Source organism: Clinocottus analis, unplaced genomic scaffold (genome assembly GCF_023055335.1).
Source record: "Clinocottus analis isolate CAN_PGR_092001 unplaced genomic scaffold, fCliAna1.0.p SCAF_8, whole genome shotgun sequence".
In the NCBI taxonomy this organism is placed as follows: domain Eukaryota; kingdom Metazoa; phylum Chordata; class Actinopteri; order Perciformes; family Cottidae; genus Clinocottus; species Clinocottus analis.
The window spans coordinates 20309804-20320950 of NW_027176240.1; the positions used below are offsets into that span (position 1 = coordinate 20309804).

At 42.1% G+C, this 11147-nt stretch overlaps 1 protein-coding gene across 1 annotated transcript; it reads left to right on the top strand.

Moving 5' to 3' along the window:
- The first annotated feature begins 1425 nt into the window (after positions 1-1425).
- On the top strand, positions 1426-7092 carry LOC137780019 (protein NLRC3-like). The gene is made up of 10 exons (XM_068568325.1): positions 1426-1514; positions 1600-1704; positions 1902-2015; positions 2220-2298; positions 2452-2680; positions 2845-4648; positions 4749-4922; positions 5044-5217; positions 6320-6366; positions 6524-7092. Exons 1-10 carry the CDS (start codon positions 1426-1428, stop codon positions 7090-7092), a joined length of 3384 nt encoding a protein of 1127 aa, XP_068424426.1.
- The last annotated feature ends 4055 nt before the right edge of the window (positions 7093-11147 follow it).

Below are 11147 nucleotides of genomic sequence, written 5' to 3' on the forward strand. Positions count from 1 at the left end.
TGTATTACATACCTAATTTACTCAGGTTCACATTTTATTATTGTGAAACATAGTTTATTTATCTTATCCTGCTACAAGTCTGGTCTACAACAGCTTGCTGAACATAATGTGTCACTGGCGACGATTCAGTTTACTGACAATCACGTGATTATGCTGTATGAAGGTGGTAAGTCATAATTACCACGTTACCTGAAGGCAACGTGGTTGAGGCGGTCCTCCGCCTTCTTTGTTACGCTGTCACTCATGAGACCACGCCCCTGCAGTTGAAACCACGCCCCCAACTAGATCCAGGCCAAAAGTCTAAACCTGAAAAAAAGATTAGAACCCCAAAAAATAGATTAAAAGTTAAAAATATCAAATAAAAAGCAAAAGCACACAGCAGGCTGCTTAAAGCAAGACGGCCGTCGCACCTGAAACACACCTCAGAGACTCTGTTTGCTCTCACCTGCTGCTTTCAGTCCTTTAAGTCCACAAAGCTTCATGTTCATTTCTTCTTCTGGTTTAAAGAGATTTAGTCCATTTTCTACAGTGTTTGAATGTGTTAGTGTTTTCTTTAGTGTTCACTTTTTCTCTCATTGGTCACCAGGTCGTAGTCGACCTTTTACTAACTGATGAAATGGTGAAGTGAACAATCCCGTCCAATGAAAGCTTCCCCATGTTCCCATGTGACCACAGTGTTTCCTATGAGGACGGTTACATGTCATTCTACTGTTGTGTGTTTTACTGACTTCTGGCCTCTGGAGGGAGATCATGAGGAGAAACAGCACAGCTCCATTTGTTCAAGCTGATCAACAATATTTAACTTGAGAAACACTGTAAACTTATAGGATGAACATTTAAAATGAGTAGAAGTTAAAGTGAAGTTTGTTTAATATTCAGAAATCTCAACTTTATCAGACAGATGTTGGAGATCAATTGAATAATTATATGAAATAACCAAAGTTAAATAAATGACATTCAATGTGCAGTATTTATGCCGTTTTCTCTTGCACCTTTTACATATGCATTTACACACAATAACTGTTTTTAATTGTATTAGAATATATATTTATTTTATTGTGATTTAATGAGAGCTTCTGCTGTCAGACTTTTTTTTGTTTTACCATTTTAAAAAGATTAATAAATATTTGTTTCAAAGTGTGCACAAACATCAGCAGGTTGCAGTCGACATTTTCTGAACTCAACTGTCTGAGACACTTTTTTCTATTGAATGTCTTCTAACCTTCTAACAAGTCAAGAGACTAAAGAACATTGTGAATGTCTTTTCTTAGATACGACTCTGCAGCTAAAGTGACAACAACATGGAAACTGTCCCATGAGAGTATTTAGTGTTGAGGTGAATGAGCTGATTGTCATGATGAAGATAACTAATGTGTGATGTCTCCCAGCAGGTGCTGGTGTTGGTGTGAAGGTGTGGACTCTGCTATGAGTCAATGTGAGGACAGAGAGGAGGGAGTCCCTCCCTCTAAAAGCAGTCTGTGTGGGGAACATGACAGCCAGACCAGAGCTCAGAGGTGAGAGGACCATCTCTAACTGTCCAGGACTCTTCTCATGTCACAAAGTCTTTGACTCACTGACTCTGCTTCTACATGTGAGCAGGATCCACCAGAGACCAGACTGTCCTGGACCTGAACCCAGCTGTGTGTCTGTGAAGAGTAACCAGTCTATGACTCATCCTATACTCTTCAAAGATGTTGATCGAAGGTAAGGATTTCAAAATGATGATTAAACAAAGTGATGGAGACAATGATGAGGTCAGAAGGTCACTCATGTAAAACTTTCTACTTTTACACCATATGGTGGAAAACCCTTTTGATGCCAGAGTGGACCGACAATGTGAGCTTATTCTTCATTGTTGAATGATGATGATGATGATGATGAAATCTCAGTGTTTCTATCAGTTCACAGCAGCAGAGAGAAAAGCCTCCTGAACCCAGCTGTGTGTCCATGAAGAGTGATCAGTCTAAAGGTGGTCTGATTAACTTCAGAGATGAACAACGTTCTTTTGACCCAGAGTAAGTTCTTAAAACAGATGACTAACTGTCACACAGATGGTCGTCCTTCATCTCCAGTCTTTAGCATCTGGTTTATAAAATGATTAATCATGACACAACACAACATCTTTAACTCATTGTTGTGTTTGTGTTGTAATATCATGAACAATAAACAGTCTTTGGTGCAAACACAATGTGAGCTGATGGTTCATGACTCCTCCACAGAGAGGACCAGGAGAGCTCAGAGGTTCCCAGAGGTCCGTCTGCCCAGCAGCATCAAACACACCTGGACTCCATATTTATGGTCTGTACATGTACAACTACTTTTACATGTCTTCTGTTCACCATCATCTCCATGCTGTACTCTTTAGACCAGTGGGTTGTCAGTCTGTCCAACATGGATCTGATGTTTGCTTCCATGGTTTTAGTTTGTCATTCAGAGAATATTCTGTTCCAGCTGCTGGAGGAGAACATCCTCACTTTTGTGAAGGACGAGCTGAAGAAGATCCAGAAGGTTGTGAGTTCAGATTACCCAGAATTGTTAGAGAGTCAGAGGGAAGATGAGAAGGGGTTGGACAGTGAGGATGAAGAGCAAAGGAGGAGCAGCAAAAAGGCATTTCTGAAGATCTCACTGCACTTCCTGAGGAGCATGAAGCAGGAGGAGCTGGCTGACTGTCTGCAGAGCAGTAAGAGGATTTCTCTAAAGATTTAACATGCTGGATGAATGGAACGTTTACTAATGTCTCAAGAGACGGACCAGAATATATTCATAGACTCATTCTTTGAGGAAATGACGTGTTGAAATCTATTCTTTGACTCATTGATCTTCTTCTGTTGTGTGTTCATTCAGGACTTCTTGCTGCAGTTTGTCAGTGTGAACTCAAATCTAACCTGAAGAAGAAGTTCCAGTGTGTGTTTGAGGGGATCGCTAAAGCAGGAAACCCAACCCTTCTGAACCAAATCTACACAGAGCTCTACATCACAGAGGGAGGGACTGCAGAGGTCAATGATGAACATGAGGTCAGACAGATTGAAAGAGCATCCAGGAAACCACACAGAGCAGAAACAACCATCAGACAAGAAGACCTCTTTAAAGCCTCACCTGGAGGAGAGGAACCAATCAGAACAGTGATGACAAAGGGAGTGGCTGGCATCGGGAAAACAGTCTTAACACAGAAGTTCACTCTGGACTGGGCTGAAGACAAAGCCAACCAGGACATCCAGTTCATGTTTCCATTCACGTTCAGAGACCTGAATGTGCTGAAAGAGAAGAAGTTCAGCTTGGTGGAACTTGTTCATCACTTCTTCTCTGAAACCAAAGAAGCAGGAATCTGCAGGTTTGAAGAGATCCCGGTTGTGTTCATCTTTGACGGTCTGGATGAGTGTCGACTTCCTCTGGACTTCCACAACAATGAGGTCCTGACTGATGTCACAGAGTCCACCTCAGTGGATGTGCTGCTGACAAACCTCATCAGGAGGAAGCTGCTTCCCTCTGTTCGCCTCTGGATAACCACACGACCTGCAGCAGCCAATCAGATCCCTCCTGACTGTGTTGACCTGGTGACAGAGGTCAGAGGGTTCACTGACCCACAGAAGGAGGACTACTTAAGGAAGAGGTTCAGAGATGAGGAGCAGGCCAGAAGGATCATCTCCCACATCCAGACCTCAGAAAGCCTCTACATCATGTGCCACATCCCAGTCTTCTGCTGGATCACTGCTACAGTTCTGGAGATTGTGTTGAAGACCACAGAGGGAGGAGAGCTGCCCAAGACCCTGACTGAGATGTACATCCACTTCTTGGTGGTTCAGTCCAAAGTGAAGAAGGTCAAGTATGATGGAGGAACTGAGACAGATCCACACTGGAGTCCAGAGAGCAGGAAGATGACTGAGTCTCTGGGAAAACTGGCTTTTGATCAGCTGCAGAAAGGGAACCTGATCTTCTATGAATCCGACCTGACAGAGTGTGGCATCGATATCAGAGCAGCCTCAGTGTACTCAGGAGTGTTCACACAGATCTTTAGAGAGGAGAAAGGACTGTACCAGGACAAGGTGTTCTGCTTCATCCATCTGAGTGTTCAGGAGTTTTTGGCTGCTCTTCATGTCCATCTGACCTTCATCAACTCTGGTGTCAACCTGATGGCAGAAGAACAAACAACCTCCCAGTTGTCTAAAGTCTTTAGATACAAACCTGATCCAAGACATCTCTACCAGAGTGCTGTGGACAAGGCCTTACAGAGTCCCAATGGACACCTGGACTTGTTCCTCCGTTTCCTCCTGGGTCTTTCACTGGAGACCAACCAGACGCTCCTACGAGGTCTGCTGACACACACAGGAAGTAGCTCACAGACCAATCAGAAAACAGTCCTGTACATCAAGAAGAAGATCAGTGAGGAAGTGTCTCCAGAGAAAAGCATCAATCTGTTCCACTGTCTGAATGAACTGAATGATGGTTCTCTAGTGGAGGAGATCCAACAGTCCCTGAGGTCAGGACGTCTCTCCACAGATGAACTGTCTCCTGCTCAGTGGTCAGCTCTGGTCTTCATCTTACTGACATCAGGAAAAGATCTGGATGTGTTTGACCTGAAGAAGTACTCTGCTTCAGAGGAGTCTCTTCTGAGGCTGCTGCCAGTGGTCAAAGCCTCCAACAAAGCTCTGTAAGTACGGAGAGAGTTAGAGTCATAGATCATAACTTCAATACGCTGCTATCTTTTCAACTTATTCATTATTTTTTTCTTCATCCTTGTCTCTCTTCAGACTGAGTGACTGTAACCTCTCAGAGAGAAGCTGTGAAGCTCTGTCCTCAGTCCTCGGCTCCCAGTCCTCTAGTCTGAGAGAGCTGGACCTGAGTAACAACAATCTGCAGGATTCAGGAGTAAAACTGCTGTCTGCTGGACTGGAGAGTCCACACTGCAAACTGAAGACACTCAGGTCAGGATTCATCAACATGTAAAACGAACTAACACTTAAATCCTGATTTACATTCATGGATAAACTCGTATACTCCTTAAGATTGTCTTAAAATGTGATGTATGTTGTTTTGTGTTTGCAGGCTGTCAGGCTGTCTGATCACAGAGGAAGGCTCTTCTTCTCTGGCCTCAGCTCTGAGCTCCAACCCCTCCCATCTGAGAGAGCTGGACTTGAGCTACAATCATCCAGGAGACTCAGGAGTGAAGATGCTGTCTGCTGGACTGAAGGATCCACACTGGAGACTGGAGACTCTCAGGTATGAAGAGGCTGCAGCCACAGACCATCAGTCTGATAGAGGTAGAGCTGGAAACCTGTTCTCTGTCACACTGTCTGCCTGGTTAATATGACCCTGACACACCAAGCTGACCTCAAGCTACCAGAGACTCATCTCACTGTTTGTGTCCCACATCAGACCATCAACACAGACAGAAGTAGTCAGGGAACAGCAGGATGAGCCAGAACAGGGAGGTGATGAAGCTGTTTTTCTGGAGCGTTGTCTTGTCTCTACATCAGAAACTAGAACAGTGGTGTATCCTGACACGTTGACAGGCATCATGGTGGGTTGACGTGCATCAACGTCGTCACGCTACAGTTTGTGGGCTCATATCAAACTATAGTTTTATGTTTTAATGCTCGTCATCTGTCTCCAGTGTGTGTGTTGCCCTTTGGTTAAGACATTACTGTGAAAAGACAAACAAAGAAACAATCTGTTTAAACCTTCTTGATAGATCATCACAATATGAATGTGTTGCTGTCCTGGTTTTGGTTTGTTTTGCACAAAGAGACAGTTATCTGGCTGATAAGAGTGAACTTGTTGAAACACAGGTGACAGTCAGCTATAGACGCTCAGCTGGTGAACATAGTGGAGCATTTAGCAGCTAAAGAGACAGATGTTTCCCTGAGGTGGTGGTGGAGACCAAACACAGCGCTACAAGAGAGTAATCAGGTGACACAAACACAAAGAGTTCTGATGAATCATCATGTTGATGTGTAACTGCTGGATGTGGAAGCAGCTGGTTGATATGACAGACACAACTACTTCATAAGCTAATAATGTGACAGATGTTGTTACAGGTTCTTTTCACTTTACCACAAATAGACAAATATTGACTGACTGGTCAAGGAAACTGAGTATGAAATGAAGGATGATGGTCAATATAATACTGATAATAATATCTCATGAATAAGTGAACATGATGAGCTGTGGTCATAGGCCAATCAGAAGAAGCTCCATGAAGTAACAGAGTATGAGCTGATGAATAATAAGTGGTCCATGTGAACATGAGTAACAAAGCTCTGTGATGAGAGTGATGTCATGTCCATGTTTCATGCTGCTCTGACCCTCCTCCTCCTTTCAGGGTGGAGCCTGCTGGAGTCCGATGGTTCAGACCAGGTCTGGGGAAGTGTAAGTGGGCTTTAAATTTGATTCATGAAAACATTCAACCATCTGCACATTGTGACATCACTCATTCACATCTCTGATGTCATCATCAAAGTGTCACGAGATGAACAGATGATAGACAAATAACTCCAGCTGTATTGTGTCTTGTTCTCTCCATCAGATTCCTGTGAACTCACACTCGACACAAACACAGTACACAGGAACCTCAAACTGTCTGACAACCACAGGAAGGTGACATGTGTGGAGGAGGATCAGTCATATCCTGATCATCCAGACAGATTTGACTACTGGTCTCAGCTGCTGTGTAGAACTGGTCTGACTGGTCGTTGTTACTGGGAGGTCGAGTGGAGAGGAAGAGTTTCTATATCAGTGAGTTACAGAGGAATTAGTAGGAGAGGAAACAGTGAAGACTGTTTGTTTGGAGAGAACGACCAGTCCTGGAATCTGATATGCTCTGATGATGGTTACTCTGTCTGTCACAATGAGACAAGAACACCCATCACCTTCGCTTCCTCCTCCTCTCCCCCTTCTGGTAGAGTAGCAGTGTATGTGGACTGTCCTGCTGGCTCTCTGTCCTTCTACAGAGTCTCCTCAGACACACTGATCCACCTCCACACCTTCAACACCACATTCACTGAACCTCCTTATCCTGGGTTTGGGTTTGGGTTCTGGTCTGGGTTCTGGTTCTGGTCTGGTTCCTCAGTGTCTCTGTGTTCTCTGGAGGATTGAGTCTCCTCATGGTAGAGAAACCTTCTCTCTGCTGTCCAGATAGTTCATCCTGTACAGGATGACACACAGCTGATGTTAGCTAGCAGCAACCTGATCTCTCAGTGGTTGTAAACAGTTGCAGCAGGTGAGGGGTACCTGCTGGTCTGGACTCTGGGGGGTTGAGAGCACTCTGGACTTGGTGTGTTGCAGATGGATGTCGGAGAGCTGAGCGAGGTCTTGTAAAGAGTTGTTTTGATTTGAACGAAGTAATTTCATCATCTTTTTTTTAACCAGCACAGATCAGGTATCGAATGAGAAACTAATGAGGACCAGAAAGAGTCCAAATGATTTGGGAGGAAACTGCAGGTTTAAGGACTACCGCATATCTCCCCTTATTGATATCTTTTATAATTTTTTAACTGTCGGCGTTTTAGTTTGATGTTTTTTCCCACTTTTTCTCCCTTCAACATTGGTGTGTATGCGTAAGCTCAGAGTGCGTGATGTCATCACTATCACAAACCTTTGATCTAGCAACCCACAGGTGTTTTCATTAGGGCAGTTTGACAGACACACAGACACTTATAATCCCACACACAACGCAAATGACTCCTGTCTCTCTATGTCTGTCTGTCTGTCTTCCCTTTCAAAATAAAAGCCCCATGAATTAACTGTATCTTAACATAAAGCTCAAATAAAGATTTTTTTATTAATGCTCTTACTGAGACTCTGACTACTGCTGGTAATATTTTGACTATTACTACTAATCATACATCTACCACTACCACTACTAATACTACTGATAGTACTACTCATACTACCATTCTCTCTCTCTTAAGATGATGCAGTTTTCCTTTTAACTTTTCCAATTATATTGCATGTGTATATTCAGCTTTTTTTCATATATATTTAACCATATTAAGCTTTTTTATATATATTCAGCTATATTCAGCTTTTTTCATATATATTTAACTATATTCAGCTTTTTCATATATATTTGGCTATATTCAGCTATATTCAGCTTTTTTTCATACATATACAGCTATATTTAACTTTTTTCATATACATGCAGCTATATTTAGTTTTTTTTTCATATAAATTCAGCTATATTCAGTTTTTTCATATGTATTCAGCTATATTTAGCTTTTTTCATATATATTCAGCTTTTTTCATATATATTCAGCCTTTTTTTCATATATATTCAGCTATATTCAGCTATTTTAAGCTATATTCCAGTATGTTCAGCTATATTCAGATATTTCTATCAAATATTTCAGCCTTAAGCTTCAGCTTTTTGCATTTCAACACATTTTCAGCAGGAAATGCTCTTTCTACTTATTATTATGTAGTGTTGTGTAAGATTAAGGTATTTGTAGTATTGTGTAACATTAAGTTACTTGTGCTTGTGGCGGGAACACAGGTAGTTCTCTTGACAGTGTCAATGTCCCCTGAACTCACTGGCACTACAGTCACTTTATATTCATACACAGACACGACAGTTTCAACTTTAAGATGAGAGAGAGCGAGAGAGAGATTGTTGATCAAACCGACACAGCAATACAAAATAAAAAACAACGATCAGAGATTGACCTTTTGACCCCATTTGAGTGCCACTACTTCTTTTTTGAAACGCTACTGAAGGAACAACAATCAGACTCCTGGGTACATGGCATCTCTTCTTGAGTTAAGAATACCAACAATGTATTATGTATAAAATGGCATTAACATTGAATTAAAATAGTATCAACATTGTAACATTGAATTAAGATGGTAACAAGAACATCAAGACGTAAAGACAGACAGACATCCTAATCCACATGAGGTCCAGCTAAAGGGGTGATGGGTTGTGTCGTTTCACTTCAACCAGGGGTGCCGCTGCGTCTGCTCCGGTACGACCTCTCGGGTTTATGGCCAAACACTTCTGCAACAAATCCTGTCAGTCTGAGGGGATTATCATCATGAAGGGAGCACCAAACAGCAACACAGAAGCAAGGCTGTCCTCCTTTGAGAGACCTGGAGAAAACAATATAAACAACTAAGTGAGTGTTTGAATAGATGTGCTTGTGTTTCACTCATCAACCAAAAAGTAACGAGAAAGGAAAAAAGTTTAAGAATGACGTGAACAGTTGGTGCTGAGATATCTCTCACCGTTAGTCAACACTCCACAAAAACTCCAAAAATGGTTAAATTTGAAAGTTACGTAACACTTTTTGATGCTACAAGGATTTCCAGATGACACTGTTGAACGCTTTTGGTTCGATGGGGCTTCACGTTTCCTAGCAACCTAAACCTTCCTCACTAGTCACATGTTTCTGAGGTTAAAATGGAGTAAAAACACAATTTGGTAAATCACTAGTTTGAAACTAGATAGAGGTCAGGAAGGACTTTACACACAAACTTAGTGTCAAATGTGTAAATAGCTGCCACAAACCAGTCAGAAAAGAGAAGAGAAGGCAGGCTTCCCTCCAGGTAAACCAGCCACCAGCACATTGAAAACAGTTTAGTAGGTTTCAAGGAAACATCATGTTCACAGTTTTCTCAGGAGACTCTTTCATAGCAGAACAGATCTTGCAGCTCACTCTCCTTTGTCTGATACTCAAATACGGACATCTTGTCTCCTCATGAGAATAAAATCCTGTCAGCTGATGAAGTCAGAATACAAACTCATGATGAAATGACTTTTGTTCGGTACACAATCATTCTTCCTGTTTGCCTGTTAAATGTGGTGACATCACATCATGTGATTCAGCCTCGCTCACACCCTCACATGAGCAGCAGCCTAATTAGCCACAAAGTGAAAACACCTGTGTGGGTTTAGTAGCTGCACTGTAGATGTTTTTACCACAAATAAACTCACTACTACTTTGTATATGAAAGCCCTCATTGTGACTTGTCAAACACAGGTGTGATGAATAATGCTGATGAGAGAATTCCACTGCGTTGTTCATTGGCCCGAGTATTGCTGCATACATGCTGCCTTCAATTTGGCACGAGATGTTTCTACTGAAGTGAGAACAAAGAAACTAAACAGCCCCTTACTGAGGTGTGACTGAATTGTTCTCTCATCTCTGTCTCATCTTACCTGAGATGTCAGCTGGGCCAGTGACCGCTGAGGTGGAACTGGTATCAATGACAATTATCAAAGGTCCACTGAAAGTTTGGCAGCAGCCGTCAGAGGGACGATGAGCGGTCCTGCTCTTCTTGCTGGCTCTTTCAAGACTCTCCTCAGATCTTCTCTTGGAGGTCTTCCTTCCTCCATCAGAGACGATGGGGTCCGTGTGGCGCACTGCGAGAACAGAAACACATCCTTTAGTTTGCTGGATGTGCTGATAAAATCTACAATCACTGTCTGTGTTACTAAAAGAAGAACCAGCATCAGTGATCGTCAGCCGCTAAATCAAAAGGACCGTCAGCCCAGATTCACCATTTGATGTAATAGTGACTGATTTTTAAATTAAATTTAAGATTGGCATGCATATGCTTTCAAGACTCTCCTCAGATCTTCTCTTGGAGGTCTTCCTTCCTCCATCAGAGACGATGGGGTCCGTGTGGCGCACTGCGAGAACAGAAACACATCCTTTAGTTTGCTGGATGTGCTGATAAAATCTACAATCACTGTCTGTGTTACTAAAGGAAGAACCAGCATCAGTGATCGTCAGCCGCTAAATCAAAAGGACCGTCAGCCCAGATTCACCATTTGATGTAATAGTGACTGATTTTTAATTTAAATTTAGCCGTTTTAGAACAATTAACATATTATAAAGAGTTATAAAGACTATTGATGGTGAATGGTTGAAATACAAACACAGGACTTTCAACCAGGAGGCCGGTGTTTGTGTCCCAAAGTGTAATTGAGTGATTTAAGTTACATTGTTTATGCTTCAGTTCATTTATTTACTAATATTCAGTCCAACCATGTTGTTTTTCTAAACCTAACTAAGTGATTCAAGCCTCAAATTATTGACAAAATGTCAATAAAATATCATACTCCCCATATCCCGTCCCATAAGATCAGGTTGGGTTTGTGGGTTAGAGACTGCAGTTGTTCTCCAGTATTATGTCCTCACTACTCACCAAGT